This window comes from Cibotium barometz, chromosome 21 (genome assembly GCF_041138505.1).
Source record: "Cibotium barometz isolate CiBa-2024 chromosome 21, ASM4113850v1, whole genome shotgun sequence".
In the NCBI taxonomy this organism is placed as follows: domain Eukaryota; kingdom Viridiplantae; phylum Streptophyta; class Polypodiopsida; order Cyatheales; family Cibotiaceae; genus Cibotium; species Cibotium barometz.
In genome coordinates this window covers 51,128,998-51,156,321 of record NC_141066.1, presented here as the reverse complement: position 1 = coordinate 51,156,321, position 27,324 = coordinate 51,128,998, and the positions used below count along the sequence as shown (strand labels likewise).

Sequence of the window (27,324 nt, the reverse complement as noted above, 5' to 3'; positions counted from 1 at the left end):
TTAATGGAATAAGACTTTTTTCTTTGGGTCCAAAGTGTTGTGCTACTATTTTTTTAAAAGCTCGCAATAAATTCTTGGAAGCTCCAATTATGGCTCCAAAGAACGCCATTGTGTCTAACTCCAAGATGTCCAAAACCTCGTTGTCGACTTGGTGGAACGACGTGGTAGAGGAGTATGCCTACAAAACACGTGGCACAAAGCACTGGAAGTGCAAGTATTGCAGCCAATGCAATAGTGGGGGTGCTTCTCGCATTTGCCCTTATCTACTTCATATCCCGCGATAGGAGATAGCATTTTGCACCTCCATCACATGTGTGAGGTGCAAGGAGCTTTGAAAGAAAAAGGAGGACTTGCAAACAGCTTGAAGGTCTAGGAGTGGTACCACATCATAGGATCTTCGCCAAGCGCAGAGAGTAAGATGTCATCCTTCTTAGAACCTACTACCATGTTGTTTGCACCACCTCCAACAACACCCAAGGTAGCTTCAATGAGGCTTATTCCAGGTCGATGGGATCCTAAGCAGGAGGTGGATGCAACAGCCCGTCGGTTCCTCTACCACGATGCAATCGCTTTCTAAGTGGCTCGAAGCTTCTACTTCAAAGATATAGTGAAGAAAATTGCAGACTTTGGACCCACCTACACTCCGCCTACTTCAAAGGCCTTGAGGACCACTATCCTATCAGAAATGGACAGTGTGCATGCAGTGTGACTGAGATTGTGAGGGCCTCTTGGGAGTGGAACGACATCACTCTAATTACAAATGGATGGAGTGACACACGATCCCAATTGATTCATGGAGTCATTGCTTATTCTAGGGGTCAAGCATACTTCATGAGTGCTCTAGACGCATCAGAGACAGGAAAGAGCACAGAGGCATTAGTCAACAAGTGGTTTGATGCAGTGGAAGTGGTTCGCCTTGAGAAAGTGATCCAACTTGTGACAAACGGAGAGCCAGCAAACAAGGCAGCATGGAGATTGTTGGAGGAGCGTTATCCCATTTACAAAAGTGATCCAACTTGTGACAAACGGAGAGCCATCAAACAGGGCAGCATGGAGATTGTTGGAGGGCAGCACACTTCCCTGCTGGCTGAGTCCAAGAAGAGGTCACAGAGAGACCTTCGCAAGTATTCGGACAATCGTTTCGGATACAACTTCTTGATGATGGAGTCTATACAAAAGAGCTCGAGTGCTCTAAAGCAATTCGCGGTTAGTGATGAGTTTGAGAAACATCGTCTAGCAGGAACAAAAGGAGGAAAGGAATGCAAGGAAAACATTGCAGACTCAAATTTCTGGGACTAGTGCAAGAAAATTGTTGATATAAAGAAGCCCATCATCCACTTATTAAGGATGGATAAGATGATATACAAGCTAGCACTAATAAAGACCGATGAAGACTTGTACAAGGAGATGAAGACCAAGTGCACTAACAGATGGAGTGACTATCATTCTCCTTTGCATGCAATGGCTCTTGTGGTTGACCCATATTTCCAATTAGGAAAGCAATATGCAAATGGGTAGGTGTCAGCACGGTGGGACAAAGTGCTCGACAAACTTGTGCCAAATTTGACACTACAAAGAACCATCAAGAATCAGCTAGCTGAGTACAAGGGCTTCATGAAGAAGTTTGGGAAAGAAAATGCTTTGCAAGATCAGATGACCACTGATCCATGTGTGTAGTGGGAGGATTACGGAGCAGATGTACCAGAGTTACAGGGGCTCGCCATCAAGATCCTAAGCCAAGCTATTAGTTCATCTTGCTTAGAGCAACTGTGGAGCTCTTTTAGCCATGTCACTTCAAAAATGAGTAATCATCTTGGCACTCTAAAAGCCAATGATTTGGTTTATGTGAGTTCCAATCTTCGTCTGCTTGAGCACTTGGAGTTTCTAGATGCTTGGGAGCATTGGTCCGAGGTGGACGAAGAGAATTTGAAGCAGATGGAGAAACCATGTACTCAAGCCAACATGGTTGCTAGTTCTTCTACTACATTGTGAGTCCAACAAGCGACCTGATCATGATTATTTCGATCAATAGATTTCTATTGCAGTTTATCAGCCTAGCTCTCACTATTGTATCCAAATGTAGTTTCATTGATGATTAATCAAGGGGTCTCCAATTTTAATATTTGTTCTTTGTTTATATATTTATGTCTTTGATTGTTGTATATACTCTGTTCCTATGGTGTATACCTAGCTAACTCCACTAGTCAGTTCCTAGCTTGCTTACCCACATTTCACGTTTCCAAATGTTCATCGTTTCCGTTCCTGTGTCTCGTGACTATGCATGACCAGAACAGAAAGTCAACCTTGCGGTTTCTTTTCTGTCGGACAATCCTTGATCTAATGGCCTATCTTGCCGCAAGTGAAACAAGCACCCTTCTTGACTGTTTCACAATCATAGCATTCCTTGTCTTTTTCTTCTCTTGACCCTTTGGTTTAGTATCAAGAGAAGGTGTTGACACAAACTTCGACAGTTTATTCTGGTTTATTTTGGAAACGTGGCCTCTTCCTCGAAGAGCCTCCTCCAAACTGCTGGTTGAGATACGTTTATTCTCATACTTGGCTCCATTAATCAGATGGTAAGTGTGAGCCTTTGATACTGCCTCGTCGGAGGTGTGACATCAAGAGGGGAAGATTCTCTGGAAGGACATTGTTTTGTGGAGCTTGAGAAGGAGGTTTTGCCTTTTTGGAACAATTCACGCCTATATGTTCTTGGTATATTCTTGTAATTTCTTGTAAGGGAGGTAATTCTCTTTCTTTAAACTTGTTCTCCCAGTTATCGGGCGTGCTTGTTATCTTAATACTTTTTTCTGCAACTTTAAGGAAGTAGCAGAAAAACGGTTGATGTAGCTTTCCACATTCTCACTCTCCGTTTGCTGCAACTCATCCACTCCTTTTGCACATTTGCTTCAAAAGTAGATGGAAGAAACTTCTTGTTGAATAGCAGCACTTTAAATTCAGCCTATGTCTTTGGGGCTTTATCATCCTTAACTATCTTTAGCCACCAATTAGTTGCTGCATCCCTTAGATGCAACCATGCCGAGTGGATCTTTGAAATTTCAAAAAAAAATCTTCTTTTCCGAAAGTAGCCTCAAACTACTTGATAAAGGCTAGAGCTTTTTGTGTCTCCTACTTCCCATAAAAGGCTTCAAATTTTACACTCTTTTCACCAGATTCAAATTCAAGTCTCTTCTTGTTTGTAACTCTTGTCCAGTCAGGATGGGTATTTCGTCTAGATGGAGTTGGCCTCCATCTAGAGAGAGAGAGAGAGAGAGAGAGCCTAGTACACAGACGGAGAGAGAGAGAGAGAGAGAGAGATGTGTGCTAGAGCCTGGAGAGAGAGAGAGAGAGAGAGAAGCGTGTGTGCTAGAGCGAAAAGCGTGCCTCCATCTAGAGAGAGAGAGAGAGAGAGAGAGAGAGCGCGAAAAGCGTGATTTTTTGCCCCATATATATATATAACAAAGAGGCAGTAACAAAACCCCCTCTTTCTTGTTCTCTTGCTGTTTCTTCTGCTCGCGTGCCTGCCTCTTGCTGTTGCTAAGCATCTTCTGCTCACGTTCCTGCTTCATCAGTTTCTTAAGGTCTGTGCAGGTTTTTTTCCTCACCCCTTTTCCACAGTTTGAAGTGAATTCTTTTAATTAATTTATTAAAACTGTTTTAATTACTGGTTATCTAGTTTAATGGAAATGGAGAGGTCCCAAGAGCTTCTGCATAGGGTGTTCGACGGAACGCCAGAAAAGGTAGTCAAACGGCGTCTTTTGGAAATTTCTGCCTCAGAGGGAAAACCTGTGTTCAGGGCTACACAAGTTAGCATGGCAGACATAGAGGACTTGCAACATGGAGAAGTACTTATAACGTACAGAAAGCTGACTAATGAGCTTGAGGAATGCACAGCCCTTGCAAGATCAGGCTGCACTGAGATTGTGATTGTTATGGAGGCCCTTTTCCTTCTGCAGGATGCTTATATGCTTAGGCAGCTTGAGGGAGTTTGTTCCACATGTTGAGCTTTTGACGCGGGGGATCCCATTTGAAGGGAAACCAACCTTCTCAAGATTCTGCTACAGCTTGTGGAAGTACCTTGCAGAAGATAACAAGACTTCTCCCTTACCCCTTGAGAAAGGGGTAGGGAAGGGAAAAAGGATTGCTGCCTGCACACCTACATCTAGTAAGGAGAAAGAGCGCTTCAAAGCCTTCCTTCATGGTAAGCAGTTGTTCTTGTCTGTGTGTGAAGCGGTCGCAGAGAAGGAGCCTGGCAACGAAGCATTACAAGCATTTGCAAATTTTGACGTCAAGCTTCTCCGTGCGTGGGTGGAACTCTACTATCGACGTGTCGAACGGCATGTAAAGTCTCATCCCTTCAAATGCATAGGGGGAGATACAGTGACAGCCATATGTGCCCTTTCTGTCTTGGAGTACGCTCAGTATAAGGAGGCGTATGGGGCAATTTCTCCACTTATCAAAGCGGCTGTTCCATTCATTACTAGGTCTATTAGTAATGAGAAAAGGACTTTGGAAAATCATGCAGCAAAGCTGGATACACAGCAGATGAAGGCGCAACAAAGGATGGAGGAATTGCTTGACAGCTTTGAGCATTTGAAGGATTGAATAATTTCATGTAGTTTGTAGTTTGAATAACTATTTAGTTTGGATACACTGAACTTCTTTCTAGGTTGGACCCTCTAGAGATACTCTTATGGCATTAGTTGCTAGTTGTTAGCTACTCTCTCAAGTTAAGGTTGTTATTAACTGACATGGCTACCATGTTAGGGTATTAAATCCGCTATAATGTGACGGCTTCCTTTTATACTCATGTGTTCAGTTGAGAATACTTTAAGGGAACATTGTATGGAATAATTGGAAGTCTTTTTTAGACATTGAAGGAAGGTAATGAGAAGTGAATGCTGTAAAAGTGCCACTTGACTGACCAACACTTTTTCAATTTCTCTGTGATTCTTGTTGAGTGGAAATAGTGTAAGTACTGTACTTTCAGTGAGAATGTCCTTCCTTGTTCCTGTGTTTTAAGCGTATACAAAATGTAATGTCTGGCATATATGGTTAGCATTGAGTATAAATTGCTGTGTGCCTTTACAGAATAAATTGCTGCTTGATTTTGATGCCATGTGCCTTTACAAAATAAACTCCTTTTTTAGTAGGGCTTTGACACTAATAAATCTGGTTGATTTTGATGCTATGAGCTTCAGTTTTTCTACTGGACATTGTGTAGTTGTGATGTCTGGTCATTGTGTAATTGTGCTTTCTGGAGTGCTCTCTTTTTCATTAATTGATGCAGGAATGTATTTGTTTTTTTGACCTATTTGTATTGTATCTTTTGTTATTTCCTTGAGATACAAAGACTTTATTTATGGTTGGCGTAGCTCGTAAACAGCTCTGGCTAGCCTTTTATGAGCAGAGGGTTGTTCATTTACAGCTCCCTTATGTTGGGTATTTTACTGTCAGGGTTGTATAGTCAATGTGGTTTTATTACTCTACCTAAGAGGTGGTTTTGTTCCTTGACCATTTGTTGTCAAGCTATGCTTACTGTTGTGCTCCCATCCCCCACTAATTTGTGGAATAGTAATCCTTTCCTTTTATAAAAGTGGTGCCATGATTTATACGTCAGTTCTTCGTCTGTGACGCTGTACTTGAGTAAACCCTACTACAATGGTTTCTACACAGCCTATTTAAGGATTTGGTACAATTTAATCTGGAGATTTTGGTCAATGCTTATGTTATTTTAGTTTGCTCGGCTATTCTGGTTTTATTTATTTACTTCTTAGGGCATAATCCGTGAGGTTACTACTTGAATTTCAAACTTGAGGTGTCAATGGAATTTGGTTTTCATTAAATAATTTGGAACATACAAAGATTGTTGAGAGGCATATTACTAATTTTCAAGGAGGTTTTCTTTGGTGAAGCTTGTACCGTGATGTTAGTGTTTTGTTCTTCTCTCAAACCTACATCATGACCTCTAAAGGAAAGCAACGATGTGTTTTTCTTGGTAAAAATCTTGGGGATGGGAATCACAACATATAAGTTAGTATCAAAGACCATCACACTCTTTGAAAATTGCAGAATCCTCTAGTACTGCACTACATAATACGTCTTGACGAGACATCCTTAAAAACACTTTGATTTGCTCGAATATGTCAACGTTTTATCTCTAGATTTGCCGTCTCTCTCTCTCTCTCTCTCTCTCTCTCTCTCTTTTCTTTTTTGGAGTAACCAGGGCTTTTCATTCATGCTGAAAATCATATATGTCCGCATAAAATGCCTGAATATATATGAAAGTACAAGCTGATAAAGGCTCAAGCCATTACAAACGCACGAAGGCAATAAACTAGCCCGAAGGCTCACTAAATTACAACGGCATAAAGCCAAACTGAAATAAAAACCAGGGGAAAAAACCCCTCCTAAAGAGGGTAAAAAGTGCCCTGGAACCTAAAGAAGAGGACGCCCATCCACCGGCATCTGAAAAATAGGCACCCAGAAGCAGCAAAGAGTAGCACCCTGAGCAAACGGAATGGGCAGTCCCAAGGTGCCCAGCTCCGAACCACTGAGGTCCAGCTACAAGGTGACCAGCAAATCAGCAACAACCAGGATGAGGGTGAAGACACTGGAGGAAGAGGACCAAGCACCAAAAGGAAAGTCGAAGTCGGAGAGAGCATCCGCCGGCATATCCACAGCAGCCTGATAGCCCACTTGCTCAAGATGGCTACCATCAGGGGCTGAAGAGACTCCAAGAGAACGAAGACCACCAAAGGCACAAGGCCAGCGGGAGAAAGATAAAGCTGAAGGCGAAGCTCATATATACACAAGAAGTTTTAGAACTAGATATGGGGCAAGGATAAGTGATACTTGGTGTGTGTGTGTGTGTGTGTGTGTGTGTATGCACTTGCATGTGTGTGTGTGTCTGTGTGTATGTACAATATGCTTGTGTGTGTGTACACATTCATACACTTTCGTGTGTGTATGTATATGCTTCTATGCGTGTGTATGCTCTTGTGCATTCATATGCTTAACAACAGCGTAGCTTCAGTTGAGTTGTCGAAGTATAGGCTGCATTCCTGGGCTTATAGTGAGCTCAGACCAAAATATGAGAAAACAATGAGTGCATTACAAGGATAACCAATCTATGTAGTCTTCCTGAATGTATATCCTTGCCTTGCAAAATGTTCTAGCACACTATCCGCAATAATGTCATTCGTCCTTCCAACTCATAAGACCTGAACTTTCAATTGACGCTTAGCAGCTCTCCTTGCTGGTTATATCAGATATCCTTTGAATGATTGGAAGCCACTTCTGAGGGGAACACATTAGACGTGCATTTCTTGATATGCCATGCAATCAAAATGCTGGATGCAACTCCCATCAATGGTAACAGATATGATAAAAGTTCGCTCTTTTTGACAGATCAAATTTCATGACACATAGGTCAGCTGATTTGAGAATCCTTTTTGTACTTTTTGAAGTTCAAAACCATGTTCTCTTCAAAGATCCCCTTGCCGAGGTTAAAGTCAAAGTAGGGCTGCATATGTTTCATGTCAACTCAACCTAAGCAATGAAAACAGAAAATTGGTCGTGCTGCTACGAGGGGCATTAAGAATTTTAATAAAGCCTTCTTCTTTTCTGCTAAGTATATGTCAAACCAAAGCATGTGCACCTTTGTGTGCCATAAGCATATATATCTGTCTATAAATCTGTTTGCACATACACACATATAGTGCACATGCACGCACACACACACACACAAAACACTATGATACATACACCAGTACATGCATACATACACAAATGTATATAGCTATATACATAAAGGCACGCATGCGTACACAAATATATAATGCATAGATATAATGAATCAATACATTGATAAATATCACATTTGTAATTCCATACAGGTTTCTATATATGCATGTTATTGTGTATATATTTGAGTATGACAAATGTCTGTTTGTGCAAATCTGCATATGCATGCATGCTCATATCATGTATGTATTTATGTTTGTGTGCTTGCATGAAAGCATATATTTGAATTGTATCTTCACAATTGCATGTATACATATTTGTTAATCTGCTGCCCCTGTGCAATTTCGTTCTACAATCACTTAGAAAGCAACCACCGTCTAATTGATCTATATCCACATTGCAAGAGTGTATACTAAAATTAAGAGCCTAGGGGTTCATAGCACAGTATTTCAAGTGTGCGTGTACTTTTAGTTTGAACCTGCTTTGTACCACCTGAGGTACCCAATACTCCATCCCCAGTTTACAAGATTAAAAAGCGAGAGATAAACCTGTGTAAAGTTCTGATTCTCTTGGAAATGGGGAAGTTCATGATTCACCTAGTCTGCATCAGCTACTTTCCCTGTGGAGGACCTTCTCAAGGGAGATCTCTCTTTCTTCCATAACAATCCCACATCAGGGGTTTTTGAAGAAGCCAAATGAGCACCATGCTGATGATGGCCTTTCCGTGCTGCAGCTTGCCGTGCACACACTCTGTATTCGCCAGAGGCTTCAGAGTCTAGGGGAGAGAGCCAACTCACAAGGAGGGTCTACCAATGGTTTTCTCTTCATGAATTTTCGATGTTCACCGCTTGTGCAATGGTGGCAGATTTGAATTGGAATCCTTGCCGTAGGCGACCTTGTGGTGGCAGAGTAGTCATCAAAAATCATGTTGGAATGTGATTTAGCATGAGCATAATGAGGACTGTGTGCAGCTTTGATAGCAGCGGCAATGAGGTCATGAGCACCATTCACACTTGGTGACCGCATCAGGGGAGAGGAAGACAGGGAGGCAATGTCTTGAGAATGCAGCGAGGTCACGTGAAAAGGATGCTCCGCTTAGATAGCTCGAGTAGAAAAGAGTAGAAAAGCTTCATGGACAGTCCTCCCCACTATATCACACGCGCCCACCCTTTGACTAAACTTGTGGGATCAAGGGTGGGCAAGCTGCTGAGGGGATCGGGGTGGAGGGAGGGCCGTCCGATCAGAGTTTGTAAACTAGGGCGCGGGTCAAAGAGTCTGGGGGCTTGCGTGGCAAAATTTAGCTGAGTCAGCTGGCTGGTTGAAGGCTGACATGGCACTTTTGTAAACTAGGCGAACCGCATAAGGTACGCGGTACAAGATTTGGCGTACAGATCGGATTTGGGCGCACTTTTCTCTTCATGCAAATCGAACTCTCCCCCCCAAATTGCATGCAACAAAAATTGGCTGCTTTTCTCTTCATGCGCAGGTCTGCAAGCCGGCTTACCAGCTTTTCTTGAGGCTCTGCCTCTTGCCAAGTCTTCACCGCTTTTCGCCTCACAACTTCTCCTTCTCCTAATTGTGCATGCCCACGGATTTTGCAACAGCAAGCAGGGAGCAGGTTTGGGTTCACAAGAGGGATGCATGGCTGCAATGCAAAGGATTAAAGCTTGATGATAGGTGCCTTAATTGCTATTCAAAGGATCAAGGGTTGATTTAGGCGATAATCCTTTGTGACAACGAAGTACACAATGCAGGGCCAAGGTTTACATGGTGTGCAGACTCGAGGTAAATTGCGAGGTATGAAGACTAGGTCGGGCTTTCAATTGCCTGTAGGCCAAGGTTCTCGAGTTCGTCATAGGCCCGCACATGTGGCGAAAAAGCTGAATGGAAAGAAGAAATCAAAAGAGCAGGCCAACTTGCAGGAGTCCTCTCCACCCTCCCCCCGATTCTTGGCAAAGTCGTCGATGCAAATCCCGAACACACCACAAAAAAAAAACCAGCTGGAAGCTATTGTAGTGCGTATGATCAGCTTATGATTGCCGGTTTGTGTAGGCGTCTTCACGTTCAAATAGAACCTGGCTACTGCGAGGCACATGCAAAGGATGGCGAAGAATGTGAGAATGATGAGGAAGTTTGCTACTCATGTGAGAATGATGAGGAAGTTTGCTACTCATGTGAGCATTCGAGTAGTGATAATGATAATTCCATGCACACATCTTTGAGTGAATATAAGGGTGTCGAATCCGAGGAGAGCGAGAGCGATGGTGAGAGTGTCCTAGAGAGCTTTAAAATGAAGGGAAAGAGGAGGGAAGAAAAGACAGAGAGAAAGGGCACGCAAGAAGAGGTTGAGACATTAAACGATGATGTCCTCAATGCCAACTCCGATGAAAAAGAGGTATTATTCATTTTTTCTTCTACTTCAATGATGTGTTTGATATGCTGCAAGATTTCTTTCATGCTTACCAATTGGATGCCACTCATTTGTAGCATGATGTGATATGCTCTGTTTAGCCAATTTTCCACTAAAAGTGAGAGAGTTTCCTTAAAGATTTAGAGATCTTTATACAGGGCAAGATGATATAGAGGGATCGAAATGTAGGTAACACCTTCCCTCTAGTTTATTATGGCATAAACCTTGTCTATACTACTGTGGCATGCACAAAGACAGGTATGCAACATCTTCATACTACATGTAGTAGAGAAAGCCACGAAAGAAATCTACCTTATTAGGGAGGGGGTTGTGAGGGAATGAAAAGGGGATCATCATTGTGCAAACAAGGGTTAGCAAATGGGTGAGCAATGTAAGATGCATACTCAATTGTCCATCTTACTAGTTCGTTATCCATAAGCCCTCACATATCATTTCAAACAATTAGAGTCATTATATTTTTTGATCATGAATTCTTGGAAATACTTGGAAGATAAGCTAAGTTAAAGAAAATGAAGGGATGCCCTTAATGCAAGAGAAAACCACTTTCTTTGGAGAAAAGGAAGGGAGCGGAATAAATTCCTATAAATATGGATATTTGAGACTAATTTTTACCTAGGGGAAGATGCTTGGTACATGGAGGGTAGTAGGGAGAAGGATAGAATACTAGCTTGCAACTACGATTTTGAAACAACAACTCACCTTCATCAACATAGGCGGTCTTGCAGAGTTGATTGCAACTTCTTCGTGGCCTTAACATAAGCTTCTATGAGCCATCATCTCCCTCTTTCTTCCAGGTCTCTACAGCCCTAGGGGTCCAAGCTACAGTGCCATATTTAGTCTTCTTTTTAGGAATGTACCAGTGCTTGATATTAGGCTTAGTAGTCAGCAGAGGAGAGGAAGGCCACTGCTCCTTAATGTTGTTGATCATATGTAGCAATAGCCTGTGTTCTGTGGGGCTGAGGTTCTGCCACAAACTGGGAGGAATGGCCCATTGGACGGTCAGAGGACACCAAATGTCCCTGAATCTTGCTACCCTTAGTCTCAAGTCTGCATACAACTTTGGGGTTCCAGAGGGTAGCTGTTTTCTCCTGTCTCATGGCATCCTTGCATAACCATATCTGATCCCAGGAAAGAAAGTTCCAGGTCTTCTTATCAGCAAATGGCCAAAGGAAGTTTCTAAAAATACCTACTAGCTCATTTCAATCTGAATGAGAGAACTTGATAAGAGATGCTACATAGACAAGAAGGGCATATAAAACAAGTCTAAGCACAATGAGTCTTCCTGCCATGCTCTTGCAAGACGTGATGAGCACCCAAGTTCAAAGCACAAGTCAGAACAGCTCCGTGGAATCATGGAGCAACGCTGGGATAAGCCACATTCTCTCTGCGGGCTGCGCATCGCAGCACAGGCTAAGCCATCCTTCAATGGAGAAAGCTGAGCACAGAGTCGCAAATGATCTTAATGCGACGAATTTCTCTGCTGGGTCATGGAAAAGTCTCTTCTCTAGCCGAATTGCAGAGAACTCCCCTGCTTTCAAGCTATCTCCAAGTGAGATGAAGCCATCTTCTATGGCACTGCATTGTATGCAAGAGAGTATGAATGTAGTGTCTCGGCCGCATGCGGAACAATTGAAGCTAGGGTTAGGCTCGACGCAGGCATGTGTGGGCTTCGCAACTACTCCTAATGTGTGGGCATTGGACATGGGGAAGAAGCAGAATTGCTTGGATGATGTGAGCCCAGAGTGGAGGTTCACAATGCTGTGGCCGAATGCCCCGGACGCGCACAGTGACAGTGGGTCATCTTCTTCTGTTGTTCTCGATGCAGAGGTGTCTCCAGTGCGTGAGTCGAAGAAGAGGCCCTTCTTAGACTTGAATCTCCCACCTGCTGAAGAGGAGAGCTCACAGGATTGTAAGAAATTTTGTTCTTGGTTGCTTTGAAACATGGAAGCCTCCTTGGGAAGTAGGTTTTTTTTGCAACCTATTGTTGAGGCATTTTTTGGTAGATGACTAGGAATGCCTTCTTTTTTTTTGTTTTTCCCCTTTTAAATCACCCTTTGTGCTACTTGGTAGGGCAAAGACTTTCCATCTTCATTGTATAGCTGACGTGCCCTCATCTAAATTCAATCAAGATTTCTTGGTTTCATTGGCCAAATTGTTGGGTTTTCTAACTGTTAAATCTTCTAGTCTATTGTTCTAATCAATGGCTTAACTCTTGTGAATGCTAATTTATTATCTCAGTCAATGTTAATTTTGGATAGATTTTGGTTTGATAAAGGTGCCAAAGTGATAGAATTTGTGTGGTCACCCACCCTTTATTGTTATTCACAACTAGTTCTAATTGCTCATTACACTTGAGGGAGTTTCTTGGGACTGATTTGCTATTATGAGGGTTGAAGGGGTGAGTTCTTTCTTCCTTGAGAGCCTAGAGACAGCCATCTGTAAATTGTGAGTATTCACTTATCATTAGGAAAAATTTCTTGAGAGAACTCCCACCTATCAAGTTGGTGCTAAATCTCTTATCTTTCCCATTAGATGGGCTTTTCTAAGGCCCTTTTGAGTCTAAAATGCTATGCTTAATGGACATATCAAGTAGGCCATCTTGGAGACTCCTTAAGTTAGCAATTTGTTGTAGCCCTCATGCTTGCTCAATGGACATATCAAGTAGATTGTGGGGTACACAAGCTCAATTTGGGGACTCCTTAGGTTATCTTGGGTCCTACATCAAGTAGATTGTGGGGTACACAAGCCCAATTTGGGGACTCCCTAAGTTATATTGGGTCCTACATATGATTTCTTGAGCTTTCATCCTACATGTTTTCAACTTGGCTTTCGAAGTAGTACATGCAATAAAGCATTGAGTAGTCTACATTAAATGGAAAAAATCATATTCTTGCTATATCATATAAAATCCAAATTTGTTGGAGATTGCCCATTTAGATTCTATTCTTTGAGAACTTCCACAACGATGTTACATGAGGGGTTTTGACACAAGCTAGTGTGAAGGTTCACTTGAATCTCATGTTTTTTAGGGGAATGGGATTTTTTATGGATGTCACATGAGGGGGTTTTGACAAAAGCTTGTGTGAACGTTCTCTCGACTCCCATGTATGGGATTTTTATGGGTTGAGTAGTAGTAAGTCATTTAATTACAATCTACATGAGCACTAATGTAGCTACAGTCTCATACAATGTTTTCTATAGTTATACCCAAAGAGATGTCTCTCTAAAGGACTAGCTTGAGATCATTCATGGAAGACATTATGGGAAGACATCCAAGTTCATGATATCTCCAATTCTTTGAGGAGAAACTTGAGATCGTTGGGTGGAAGAGCTACTCCCACTATGGTATGGCATTTAATTGTAATATTTCCAAATGATTTGAACGAAGGAGCATCTCTAGTGGACCTTGAAGCTTCTCAAAGTTTTTAGACTCCATTTTTCTAACAAGGAAGGATTGCAATAGTGCTGGGGAGGAAGTTTTAATGTGGGTATAAAAGGTTATTTGCAATTTTTGTTTGATTTGTTAAAAAATAATTGTGCGCCTTAATCGTGTAAGTTAATTTAAAATAATACTATATTTCTCGGTTCCACGTTTGTATAGAATTTATCTTTGTTGTCCTTGTAAATAGCACGGAGGGCATCAATCAAGCTAGTTGTTGAGCTCATGATATTGAAGGAATTTTATGACAACTAAACTACTAAACCTTGATTCCATTTGAAATTCTTCAAGTTGCTACTAAGCTTGTCTCAAATTTCAGCATCTAGCTCCACTTGTGGCTTTGACAAATTTTTTAGGATATTCAATTTACAAAATTGGAAGACCATTAAGATTTGAAGACCATTTGCCTTTTTCCATTGCTCTTTTTCTGAATAGGTGCAAAACAAATAAAGTGGTACTTACCATTTCAAAGTAATTGGTCGGTTGCTGCAAAACGTATTTAAGTTGTTGCAGATGCTGCCATTCTCCACCTACTTTATAGTCGGACCAAGAAACCTCCTTGAAATCAAACCTTCACCTAGGAGTTGTTAATTAAAGTCAAGGAGCAAGGTGCTCCAGCATACATCACAGAAAATACATATGCGTAGATTGGGGGTGAGGAAAATGTGTGAGATAAAAATCAGGTTCTTCTTAATATCAGACATATCCAATACCTCTAAGAGAGTTACTGGATCCCCTGACACTAAAGGGATTTTGCCCAAGTTTACATTAATGGGGTTTTGCCCAAGTTTACCAGGCTTCCGGCTTTGCCCAAGTTTACCCTGTAGGATTATTCACAGACATGGGCTCCTCATCCATAGGCTTAAACACAGCGACATTCTGCATCTCGCATTTATCGTTCATAAGATACACTCCCCAGATCCTTCAAATGTTGGGTCGGGGACTTGCCCAACATGCAACTCATCCTCACAAGCTCTACTAATTCCTTTAAGCTGTTAGGAAGATTAAAACTAATAGGATATTTGGATGGAAGTAATTGGCCGGCTACTGCAAAACGTATTTAAGTTGTTGCAGATGCTACCATTCTCCACCTACTTTATAGTCGGACCAAGAAACCTCCTTGAAATCAAACCTTCACCTAGGAGTTGTTAATTAGAGTCAAGGAGCAAGATGCTCCAGCATACATCACAAAAAATGCATATGCGTAGATTGGGGGTGAGGAAAATGTGTGAGATAAAAATCAGGTTCTTCTTAATATCAGACATATCCAACACCTCTAAGAGAGTCACTGGATCCCCTAACACTAAAGGGATTTTGCCCAAGTTTACATTAATGGGATTTTGCCCAAGTTTACCAGGCTTCCGGCTTTGCCCAAGTTTACCCTGTAGGATTATTTACAGACATGGGCTCCTCATCCATAGGCTTAAACACAGCAACATTCTGCATCTCGCATTTGTCGTTCATAAGATACACCCCCCAGATCCTTCAAATGTTCTTAGGCTGGGGACCTTCCCAACATGCAACCCATCCTCACAAGCTCTACTAATTCCTTTAAGCTGTTAGGAAGATCAAAACTAATAGGATATTTGGATGGAAGTAATTGGCCGGTTGCTGCAAAACGTATTTAAGTTGTCACTGACTGTCACATAATTGGAAGCGTATATACTATATAGACTTGAAGTAGGCAATATATGTAATAGGAGAAAGAGTGAAGAGAGTATGAACTGAGTGCCCATCACTACTGCTCTCAAGGAGTGCCCAGCACTTCCTTGAGCTGCGTCTCTCTATTGTCGTCTTCGTGCTCGACGCTCTACTCCTCTTGAATCCTTCACTTTCCCTCTTCCTCTTCGCTTAGGACCTTCAATTGAAGCCCCTGCAAAAAGCTCAAGACATAACCCAATGTTGGGCTGAATTGTAAGCCTCCTTCGATACCAAAATAACTAAGATAATTATATATTACGAAGGCTGTAATTTTTTGCATATTAGGGCTGATTTGAGAAAGAGTTTATTTGTTGAATTTTTTGCAGAATTAGGGCTGAGTTGATACATAACATTCATAAGAGAGAATCATGAAGGAGAAAGTGTTGCATCATATGTAACCACTATGAGTGATTACTCTAAGCTCCCCCTAAGCTCTCATGGAGTCGCCCTCCTTATACACATGAGGATTTTCAAGATGAGGATGGGCGTGTGTGTCTAGAGAGGAAAGAGTCTCTTTTCTTTAGTTAAACTCAACATGCATTTACATGCAACCATTGCATGTGCTTGCATGTCAACATGCAAGCCTTGCATGTGCTTGCATGTTGTCATGCAATCACTTTTGAGAAGCATGCAACTACTTTGCTCATAGAACTAGAGATATCAGGCAGCTAGCAAGAGAGAGAGAGAGAAAACCAACTCGTGAACTAAAAGGAGAGGCTCTCAAAGGGGCGCCCTCATGCATGGTAGGTAAACAAGTTCACTTTTTAGAACTACTAGAGTTCACTCACTTAAACTTAAAAAGTGTTTCACTTTACTAGTTATCTAAAGGCTAACTTAAAAAGTGTTTCACTTTACTAAAGACATAGATAACATGTGTCTTGAGTGCTATTGAAGAGAGTGTTCCCACTTAGCTATAGTGTGTAAAGTATGTACTCTCACACATGTGTATACACACACACACACATATGTCCAGCCACATGTACACACACATGTCCAGCCGGCCAAGAACTTACAAGTATAAAAGTATGCTTGTACCTTTGATAGAATCCCTGCAAAAGAACACATGTTACTATTGTCTTACCTCTTAAGGGATTCCCTACAAAAGGACACATGCTACTTCATGCATATTCACATACATATGTGTGTAACCCAGGCGTCCCCGGACACACATGCTAAACTATAAACACGTGAACTTTTATGCACACATTCATGAAATGCTTGTGCACTGTTTATGCATTACTCTTGGAAAAGAACCCCATCTCTTTCTTATACTTGGCTGCTAGCATCCCATGCTAGGTTCTCAAGGATCCATCAAACACACTCTAACTGCGCACTTGGTTCTAGAAGATCCATCAAGTGTCTTGGCTGCTAGCATTTGGCTCTTGTAGATCCATCAAATGCTAGGTTCATGATTAACTACCCGGGTATCTGTAAGCCTTAGCTTATTTCTGTAATGTGTTTGGCTCTCCAAGATCCATCAAACACATTCTAACTGTGCACTTGGTTCTAGAAGATCCATCAAGTGTCTTGGCTACTAGCATTTGGCTCTTGTAGATCCATCAAATGCTAGTTCATGTATGTTCAAAAAGTAACACTGACACTAAAGGGATTTTGCGCAAGTTTACATTAATGGGGTTTTGCCCAAGTATACTAGGCTTCCGGCTTTGCCCAAGTTTACCCTTATAAAATTTTGCCCAAGTTTACATTAACACACAGCATGAGAAAGCACATGTGAATGCACCTTAGTTGCCACGAAATGTGTTTCTATAACAAAAGTACTCGAGGAAGCCTTTCAGAAACGTTGTTTTTACAAAACTCGCATTTCTTGCATGGTTGGCTTATATACGTGGCACTACACACACACACACACTGCATCTAGACTGCAGGGTAGAGATACGTGGCTTTCGTTGCCAGCAGGGTAGAGATACGCTACGTGGCTTTCGTCGCCAGCAGGGCCGCTTGCTGGAGCGACTACCTCTTGGGCCACAGCCAGAGGTGGCTCTGACGATTTGGCCTGGCACTGTACTTTTTGATCATGCACCTGTCTCTTTGAGATTGTTGTCTCACACTCCTAACGCGCCACGGAGTGGTTGTAGGATTCCTGATTCAGTTTTCTCTTTGCAATCTTTGCGGGAATGGATCTCTGACTTGTGGACACATGACAAGGTTCTTCCTCGGGTTACTGTAAACCATCCGTTCAACTTGAGGTTACTGTACACCATGCCGTTCCTCAGCGTCATGGATTACGTCTGCCTTTGTCTATTGATGAGGAACTCTTTGATTCAGAGTTTGCAGATGATACAATGCTTTATGTATCTTACTCCGTGGAGGCTTTGGGGGCGGACATCTCTGATCTCCTCTTACAACCACCTTGATGCGATATGAATCTCTAGTGCAAGAGCCACCTTCAGCAAGTGGTCTGCCCTTCTACCCGATTACTTGGTTGCTTATGGTTGATTGCTGTTTCCTTTTCTCTTCTCGGAGTTGATGGGTTATCTACCTAAAAGCCTCGAGGTAAAGCTCCAAAACCTGAGGGTTATCTACCAAGTGAAGACACCACGATGCCCTCTAGTCTCTTCTTCGGTGTAGTTGTCCAGGTTTACATTGTTGGGCTTTTGCCCAAGTTTACCCTTATAACGTTTTGCCCAAGTTTACCCTTATAAAGTTTTGCCCAAGTTTACTAGATGAAGTTTACCCTTATATGCACTTGTTCTCCTTTAATGGGAGCACTATGACTGAGGCAGCAAGTAGACAGATTGTGTAATTATCTGGCTTGCTTCTGCATAATAGCAATTAAGTCTAGTGATATTCTTCTCATACTTTGAGCACCAGTTCATGTAGCTTCTAAGAAAAGGAAACACTCGTAGAGAAGAAACTACTGCCCTCTACCTCTACTTGGTAGAGTTTTGCTAAGGGAAACTACTGCCCTCTACCTCAGTGCAATGCTATGCAGAAGCTCATGATGTTGAATACTATTAGGGGAAAAACAAGGGAACAAGGAAAAATGTTCAAAACTTCTTGTGAAGTGGCATGACCCTCAAAACCAGCCAATATGTTGTTGTCTCTGGACATTCTGTATTGTGAATGTCCCTTGGTCGAGCACCTATGGGCTGGACATGCTTCTAGTTGACATAGAAGAATCCAGAATTTAATTGGACATATCAAAAATTGTGTGTACCTCTTCATAGGTAAGGGCCAAGGTATGAGTAAGACCCCATTAAAGAAGAGTGCTGCTTGAAGATGAAAATAGCGAGAAAGAGAGAGAGAGAGAGAGAGAGAGAGAGAGAGAGAGAGAGAGAGAGAGAAATGAAATGATATATTAACATCTACAAAAGGCCAAAATGACCTATGAGACCAAAAAGGTTACAAACTGGTGAATCTGATACAATGTCTGTGAAACAATGTGTGTGCTAAAAAAGAAGACTAAAAAACTGAACTGAACTGAAATGCTGAAATGCTGAAATCAAGGTCCCAAGATGTCTAGCATCGGTCGCTGGCGAAACTCATCAATGTCCTCCCTGGTGAGTACTCTAACTGGACGTCTCCCATGTCGTGCTAGAATAGTCCGGATCCTCTGATGCAGCCTCCGTCGATGTCGTGATGACACTCGCAGTCGTGGGCGTCTGGATCTCCCAAGCTCAATGGCCCTGTCAGTCAAAATACCTCTAGTACGGGTGGACTCTGAAGTTTGCTGTGATGTCTGCTCCTCTGACTGCCGAGTCTGTGATATGAAGAAGTCAGTGATCTCCCTTTATGAATATCTCCCATTGACTGAGCTCCTCAAGAGACCCTCTCTGTGTCTGCGTAGCTCCAACAAAAATAGCCTGAGGCATCTCTGATCCTGATATCTCATGACTCTAGCCAGTGGTCCAAAACCGTCTCTGAATAGGCAGTGGAAGCGGCCTCGTATCTCATAGTATACTGGACAGTGACATATGTGGTGTATCTCTGCCTCTGGCTCTATATGACACAGCTGGCAAATCCTGGCCTCTGCTCGTACTCCTCGAAATCTACCAGTCTCAATCTCTAGCTGATGTGATGATGTGCGGATCTGACCGATAGCACATCGTATCCCGTGGGAAAAATGAGTGTCCATGTAGGCCGGTCTGGTCACAAATCCATCCTCTGTGAGCCGGAGAAAATGCTCTCTGTAGAAAGCCATCTTCCTGCCAAGCTCACGTGTCGGCTGCGCCCATGTCCTCCTAGTGTCTGACTGAATCAATCCTGTCTGATGAGCCGGGTGATCTCGGTCCGTGTGAGGGACAAGGAGGGTGCGTCCAGTGAATACTGGAAAGGGGGTAGTCTATCCATGCTGAACCCATGTAGCTGAAACCAGGCTGTCATCTGTGCATACCAACAAGATGTGTCTCCTTGTGAGGCCAGCTGTCGAGAAGACTCCAAGGCTAGGCGGGCATATCTATCTCTGGGGAGATCCCAAGTACTGTGTATATAAGAAACAGATCTGGTAAGTGCCTCTATGACCAACGGGGGAGCAGCAAGCTCTGCACGAATAATCGCATGTGGTACGGAGGCCTTGGCCCTAATCATTCGAGAAATCATAGAGACCAGAGGTCTCTCCATGCATGTCCATCCATCAGTACTGCCAGCCTGACTATAATGATCCACTGATGGTCCCCATATCTGCACACCATATAGCATAGGTGATGTGAACAAAGTGTTGAAAAGCCAAAGCTTTGTTCGAGGTTCCTGAAACTGAACCTGCGAACACATCCTCTCCATCCTCCCCAAAGCTGCATATGATCTCATCAGTCTAGTCTCTGCTGCTCTCCTCAAGGAAAACCTTGGGCCACTAAAGACCACACCAAGGTAAGTGTATGCATCTGTATACTCCACCATCTCCTGGCCATATGCAAATTTTGGTGCAGATCGCCTGACCCACTGTGGTGTGGTGTTGAACACCATAACCTTGGTCTTGCCAAGGTTCACCGACAAGCCGCCATCACTAGCAAAAGTGTGCAATGCATCCAAGTGTCGCTGCATCCCCTCTGGTGAATCCGAGATCAACATGATATCATCTGCATACAATAGAAATGGAATCCATGTCCCTCCTAACTGTGCTCCTCTGTCGCCCCCCCTCTCGATGTAATCTGAAACCTCATCCACATACATACCAAATAGAGTAGGGGAGAGTGGACATCCCTGTTTCACCCCAATAGTGGAGTGAAAAAGCTCAGATACCCCCTCGGGAGTACGGACCTGTCCCACAACTGTCCTGTATAGAGCCATGACCCCCCAGATCAGCTCTGTGGGAACACCCATCTCCTGTAGTCTGCGCATCAGTCGAGCTCTAGGGACTGTGTCAAATGCTATGCAAAAATCCACAAAGGTACAATAAATCCTCCTACCATGTGATCTACCCTCCTTAATAATAGCTCTGAGTGTCAGAATGTGATCAAGAGTAGAAAATCCCTTCCTGAAACCTGCCTGTCCTGATGCCCGTATGCCTGCTCTCTCTGCCCATCTACTCAACTGCTGCTCAAGAATGGATAGCTGGTATAACTCCCTCTCTAACTGAGCGAGGCAAATCCTCTTCTTCCTTCGCACTAGGCATCAGAAGGAAATCTGGTATAACTCCCTCTCTAACTGAGAGAGAGAGTACTGAGGCTACTATGAAAGGTCGTCGGATTAAGTCTTTGTAAACTAGTCCTAGTATTGAAAGGTGTAAACTAGGCCAAAGGTTGGGGGGCTTCTTGCCAACCATCCTCATGCGGGCTTCTTGGCATCTATGGCTATGCCACTCCCTCCACCACCTCCTCCTCCTCTTCCTAAGATGCCGCTTTGTATCCTCTTAGCTATCCCAAATCCCCTTGTATGCTCTTAGGCCCAAGTTTGTCATCTGATGCATCATCATCATTAGATGCAACCTCATCTGATGCATCATCTTCCATCGCCTCATGGGCATGGGTATGGGAGGGTGATCAGTCCATGCCCTTGAAAAAGGACATGCACACCATTCTGCAACTGTGAATTAAAAGTTGAGGGTATGGGGAGGGTGATCAATGCCCTTGAAAAAAGGCCTGCAAATCATTCTACTTAAATATGTTCTTTGATTAGTTCATGATTACATAGATTAATAATCCGTAAGAGGTGTGGCTATTGATAGGTGCCCTTTGAGATGGAAGCCCCGCCCCCTCCGTAGATGAAAACGCAGACGTATGTACTGCTATCCTAGGCTGAAAATGCAGCCAAACAGTGCCACAAAGGGGCCGAAAATGCAAAATTGATGCTCTCCTCCCTTGGATGAAAAATTGCAGGTCAAAAGAGACCACTGACCAGCTGAAAATGCAGCCAAACAAAGCCCCCAAGTGCTGAAAAAATGCAGCACTTATCCCTCCTGCAAGTTGATGCAGAAATGCAGATCTTTCAAGGCCTCTAAGTGCTGGAAAAATTGCAGCCACTATGCCTCCTGTAGATGGTGAAAAACGCAGCCAAGATGACTCCTCCGACGGTGTTGAAAAACGCAGATTTCCCGGGCAACTTAACATACCCTTGAAGTAGATAGTATTCAAATGTTCAAATGTTCACATACTAGTATTCAAATGTTCAAATGCTCACATATTCTTACTAGTATTCGAAGGTTTACATATTCTTTGTCATGTGCAACTTAACATACTTGCTTGTTTGCTACAGGAGAAACCTTTCTTCGAAGTGGTGAAGTTGGATGATGGATCTGGTAGAGTGGCCCGCCAGTGTCATGCGGATGAACTTTGCCCAATGCGAGAATTCAATTTCTTCAAGAGAGCACGTTTGCAAGAGCATCTCAAGGTGCATGGTGAGTACAGGACCGTTCCCTTCTTGCAGATGGGCCGTCCAAAGAAGGGTCAGGAGAGGGAAAGAAGTGGTGATGTGGACCCATTTCTAAAACAACGAAGAAAGCGATTCTATGAGAAAGATCGCAAGATGGCAGTTGCCAAGGAGACATATCAAGATCGAAAAATTATTAAGGCCGAGCACATGTGGCATGATGTGATGAAGGATGTTGACAGAGCACAGTTTTCCTCAAAAGAGGCATATATCATGGGACTTTGTTAAAGTACAGATGGCTGCATACGATGCTGAATACGCTCTCCGAGAGCAACGAACAAGTGCAAGAATTTCTCGAGGCTATAAGAAAGCGGTATAAAAGGGGCTGATTTTGTTCTTGCTTTCCCATGTATGTGTTTTGTGATTTCATGCTTTGCTTGCTTCCCATGTGTGAGGTTTGTTTGTGTGCTTCTCTCAGAGGCGGATTCCCAAAAGCAAAGCAAAGTTGGAGGAAGAGGCTCCAAAGATAGAGCCGGACATCGTTGAAGAGGCTACAAACAGCCCACCACTCAAGCAACAAGAGACACCAAGACGTAGTCAGAGGATGAAGTTGCCCATTAAAAGCTCCACACATAAGAGAGGTTCGACACTTGAAAGTGCCATACCGGTCCCATCACCTGACACCATCTTTGGGCACGCTACCACAAGCATCATAACCTACCATAGAAAGTTTGTCAAGGTGATAATAAGAGGTGGTAGTCCAACAAGGGCAACACAACTTGATGGCCAAAGGTAAATGCCCACCTTTCTTTCCTACCGATACATGTTAATTTTTATAGATGTTTTGTTTGCTCAATAGATGTTGTCTTTGCTCAATGGGTGTGCAGGCTGGTTTTGGAGGGGCGCACAGAGTTTAGATCTCTTATCTCTAGGCTCGTGGCGAGAGTAGACATGCCTATTCTTAATGGGATTGCCAACAATGGGCTGGCCTGCACAGATGTTATGAATTTGTTTGGCATGTGCGGATCCGATTACCTTTTAATATTTTTGCTTCTTGTGGGTCAAGGATAAAATGTAGAGCCTTGATTTATTGGTGTGTTGGTTGTTAAAGGTGGATGGAGAATACCATTGAGTTGGACTTGGTTGGACGCGTCTACTTTTTGGATTCGATATGGTGTAATTATAATGAAGATAGAAAGCTGGAATCCCTCTTCTCGCACATTGATGCAAGTGACCTCACGTGGTTATTCTTCCCAGTTGCCAAGTCGTAAGTGCTCTTTGCCTTCCCATATGCATGCTTCTTCGCAGAGACTTCAATGCTTGTGTTTGTTGCAGGAACCATTGGTGCTTGTTTGCATGGTTCAACCATGGTTCAACCCAGCACAGAAGAAGCTTAGCAAGCTGCATGCAAAAAAGACGACGCTGATTTACATGGACTCACTCTACGGCGTGATTGACCCTTCCAATGCATGCCATCCGTCCATAGGTTTAGTTCTCGGCTGAAAATCTCTTTGCTTAACATGATTGTTTTAATTTCAGCTCTTTCCCTTAACATGCTTGTATGTGCTGGTGTCCTTACAAGTATGTGCTTGTGTAGTGCGTTGCGAGCTTTGTCAAAGACTTGCAGTAATCCAGCGCTCTCAACTCAGTTGGCCATGCCACTAGTTGAGGTGGAGCATGGTTGCTTTCGAGTGCCTCAGCAGCCCAATGCACATGACTGTGGCTACTACATTATGGCCTTTTGCATGCATCTATTACAGGCCGTAGCTTCAAAGAGGCTTGACCCTAAAATATGGGTATGGGAGTTTCTACCCTATGTTTCTACCCTATGCATCTATCAATCACATGTATGGCACATCAGTTATTAATGTTCTTTTTGTATCTTTGCAGCTCACGGAGGATTGGTTCTCCCATCAGGAGGTGTGTAATCTGTGCAAAGACCTCCATATGTGGATTCATAACACTTTGGATTAGGCATGAAGATGAGCATTGGCTGGATGCTTTGCAGATAGATTTGACTTATATGTAGTGTCCCTTTGGAAACATTTTGGCTTTTGTGTAGTCCTTTAGCTTGCACTCGGATGTCCAATCCGGACAATCACAGTACCTAGATTGCATACTGACATGATACCAAGTTGTAGCTGTGGATGTGCTTTGCATCTTGAAGAGTAGAGTGGATGCATCAACAACTTCAAGTGTCGACGGATCAGCCATGTTTCTTCTTAAGATCTTCTCACCGGCTGACAATTTTGTGGTCTGAGACTTGCTAGAACCCACTATGCTGTATCGTCCGGAGTCGGCTAGAAAACCAAGAAAAATATACTTAGAGCTACAATGGGCATGAACAAAGATGAGTAGCAAAATTTTATGGGAGCTGAAGAGAAAGAGGGGAATGAGTTCTTACCTATCTCCTGCTTCTGCTTGAGAATTCCAAGAGGGTGCCTCCCATGTGGGTCCCTGTGGTGGAATCTCCCACGAGCGCATGTAGGAGGGAGAGGATGGGGCGATTGATCTTTGCATCAAGGAGGGTATACTTGACATACTGCCATAGACGCTCCACTAAATTCGTTGTATCAACAGACCCATGCGGGAAGAGACGACCAAATTTGGGCCACCTTCTGCGCCATTCGCTTTCATACCAACCATTGGTAATGTAACGTTTCACTTTGACATGTTGCGAGTAGTGCTGCATGAGATCAGCATATCTCTCATCAAATTGCTTCTCCGTAGGAGTGTGCATCATATTTGAGAGGGAGCTATATACATGCTCTCGCATGTCTATAGGGACCTGTGTCATCCATGAAAGAGACACATGTCAAGCAAGGAAGTGGACTCACATGTAAAATTATGGCCCAGAGACTACTCACTTGAGGAAGCAAATTCTCCACCCACGCCTTCTTGACGTGGAACCAACATAAGAGCACATGGCATGCAATTTGATGGCAATTTCCATCCTCGCCTTCAGCCCAGCAATGCGGATCTTCATCAACCACCTTGAGGATGGAGTTAAGCTCCTGTGGATTCTTGTCAATCACTATGGCTGTTGGTCGAACCCCATGCATCCTGCACAATACCTTTCTAAACGTCAACTCCAATGCTATGTTCTCGTGGCGGGTGCCAACATCATTGGTACACATCATGAGCCACACTGGAATGCCAACACCCAACTGATTCGAGACAACGGCTGCGTATAGGGGAAGACCAAAGACATTCGTCTTAAATGTACTATCAACAGCCCACGCACTTTGGTGCGAGAACCGCATGGCAATTTGCAACATCCACATATCTTAGATAATGAGCACAAAGGGCCTCTTTTCTTCCTCCTCTGCATGTGGATTGTAGGGTTGAACATAAAGCACCTACACAAGCCTTGTGAACGCATTTGATATGCAAGGATTTCTACCTCTTTTGGAATCATGAAGAACCTATAAATCACACGGTCAAGCAACGAGGCTCGTTCAAGCTGAAAGGTCTCCTTAGATTTAGACATCTTTGCAACATGGCGACTTGTGCCAACATCAAATAAGTCATCCATGCAACACTCAATAACCTGTGGATGCACTGGCAAGTGATAGAGATCGGCACGTGTGCCTGGGTCATGTCCCTCATGAACATTGTGCAAGCCTATTGTAACTTTATCGCAGCCATCTACATCCAGGCATGTCCCTCATGAACATTGTGCAAGCCTATTGTAACTTTATCGCAGCCATCTACATATTCCACTACCACCCTGAAAGGACAACCTACTTTCTTTGACTTCCGTAGTCTTTGTTCATCTGTACCTCTACGAGCAACCTTACCACCTCGATGACAAAAGTACTCGATTGAGGTCTTTGAAGACATCCGTTTCTTGGAAGACCTCGACCTCTTCATTACTAGTCGAACTTTGTATTCAATCATTATGGTGCTCAAGTTTTCCTCCACATGAGCCCTGTCTGTCACCAAATTAACAAGTGTCGGTGTACCTCTTGTGTCATTCCTTCTACATAGGCCATCAGCTTGCACTTGGGTGAGCGTGCAACCACAAGCTTTGATACAATCCTTGACATAAGTGAGGGGTATGCCATGCTTGCTTATGTCAATGCACCATTCCAACTTCATTGTATCCACAGTATCCTGCACACTTTGATGAAACCCTGTATCTGAAATATGGTATGCTTTGACAATAAACCCCCATTCCTCTATGCATGAAACTCTCAAGAAAGGTGCCGATTTCAGCCCTATTCGAGATGTAGTTGTGGCAGATGTATCCTGAAGAAGACAAAGTCCTTCCTTGATTCGTCTCCATCGCTTTAAATTGAGAAGGCCACGAGCATCATAAGCCTTGATCATCTCAATTGTGACAGATGTTCCTCCGTCAAGGTCATGCTCCATCAACCTATATGTTGCTCTATCAAAGGAAAAGTGCCACGAGGAGACATAGGCGCATGGATCCAAGAGATCTTTGAAATCTTGGCCAACACTTTATGCTTGCAAATCAGATTCAAAGAACTCCATGTCATCACTAGATGTAAAATCTTTGGATGCATGCTTTGACATGTTGTCCATCTCCAATTCAAGCTCATTAATGCCTTCCTCAAATACCCAATGAGCCTGCAAATCGCACGAACCACATTAATGATTGAAAAGGGGCTTTAACTTGGCAAGGATGAGCTGCTCTAGGGATGAGCTGCTCTGCTGGCATCCTTGCTCTTGATTTGGCTAAAAGAGTTCTCCTTGCCCACCCTAACAAATATGCTCTTGTTTTGAGCACAGAAAACTTGAAAAGAAGCTAGTATTATGGCAATGAAAGGTCCATGCTTGTCACAAATTGCTTGTTTAGAGTGGGTGGTTCTGCTGTTTTACTATCTAAAAAGAGGGAGGATAGGAGATTTCCAAGTATAGAATCATGCACACTACAAGGAGCCAAATAGGGGCAAATGACAAGGCTTATAGATGTGTGTATCAAGAGGAGGATAGTGAAGGATTGATTGGGGTGGTCGGCTTAGCAAAAGAGTTGATGTATTGTGCCTCTCTTGCATTAGAGCATAACATGAAGATGCTAGGGCCCAAGGTGCTGCCTACATGGGAGATGATAATGTACCTATCCAATGCAATAAGGAGGAAGGTACCACATGGAAAGGATGTGAAGCCTTACATACCAAATTTTAAGCTAGCTTTCGATAACATGCGGGCGGCAAGCCGGTGGTTCTCTCTCATGTGAAAGAAATAGAACATAAAAAGAGAGAGATAGAAGGGGGGACCT

General features: G+C 43.1%; 3 protein-coding genes and 1 pseudogene across 9 annotated transcripts; 2 read left to right on the top strand and 2 right to left on the bottom strand.

The window, feature by feature from the left end:
* The first annotated feature begins 857 nt into the window (after positions 1 to 857).
* On the top strand, positions 858 to 24,397 carry LOC147627329 (uncharacterized). 5 transcript variants are annotated; one of them, XM_086815964.1, is made up of 8 exons: positions 858 to 1,988; positions 21,966 to 22,452; positions 22,558 to 22,871; positions 22,967 to 23,098; positions 23,191 to 23,346; positions 23,415 to 23,565; positions 23,677 to 23,875; positions 23,970 to 24,397. In XM_086815964.1, exons 2-6 carry the CDS (start codon positions 22,312 to 22,314, stop codon positions 23,503 to 23,505), a joined length of 834 nt encoding a protein of 277 aa, XP_086672090.1. In that variant the 5' UTR covers positions 858 to 1,988; positions 21,966 to 22,311; the 3' UTR covers positions 23,506 to 23,565; positions 23,677 to 23,875; positions 23,970 to 24,397. The 5 variants fall into 5 exon arrangements, with proteins under 5 accessions (XP_086672090.1, XP_086672092.1, XP_086672089.1 ...); XM_086815966.1 differs by lacking the exon at positions 858 to 1,988 and adding an exon at positions 2,073 to 2,741; XM_086815963.1 differs by lacking the exon at positions 858 to 1,988 and adding an exon at positions 9,210 to 10,138.
* LOC147627331 (uncharacterized) lies at positions 3,435 to 4,803 on the top strand. 3 transcript variants are annotated; one of them, XM_086815960.1, is made up of 2 exons: positions 3,435 to 3,578; positions 3,794 to 4,803. In XM_086815960.1, the coding sequence occupies exon 2, from the start codon at positions 3,955 to 3,957 to the stop codon at positions 4,600 to 4,602; it is 648 nt and encodes a 215-aa protein (XP_086672086.1). In that variant the 5' UTR covers positions 3,435 to 3,578; positions 3,794 to 3,954; the 3' UTR covers positions 4,603 to 4,803. The 3 variants fall into 3 exon arrangements, with proteins under 3 accessions (XP_086672086.1, XP_086672085.1, XP_086672087.1); XM_086815959.1 differs by having other exon boundaries at positions 3,444 to 3,578; positions 3,674 to 4,803; XM_086815961.1 differs by having other exon boundaries at positions 3,472 to 3,588.
* LOC147627330 (uncharacterized) lies at positions 18,614 to 20,998 on the bottom strand (annotated as a pseudogene).
* LOC147627328 (uncharacterized) lies at positions 24,248 to 25,684 on the bottom strand. Its single transcript, XM_086815968.1, has 3 exons — positions 24,947 to 25,684; positions 24,484 to 24,867; positions 24,248 to 24,379 (listed from the first exon to the last, which is right to left on the bottom strand). Exons 1-2 carry the CDS (start codon positions 25,361 to 25,363, stop codon positions 24,484 to 24,486), a joined length of 801 nt encoding a protein of 266 aa, XP_086672094.1. The 5' UTR covers positions 25,364 to 25,684; the 3' UTR covers positions 24,248 to 24,379.
* Between the last annotated feature and the right edge of the window lie 1,640 nt (positions 25,685 to 27,324).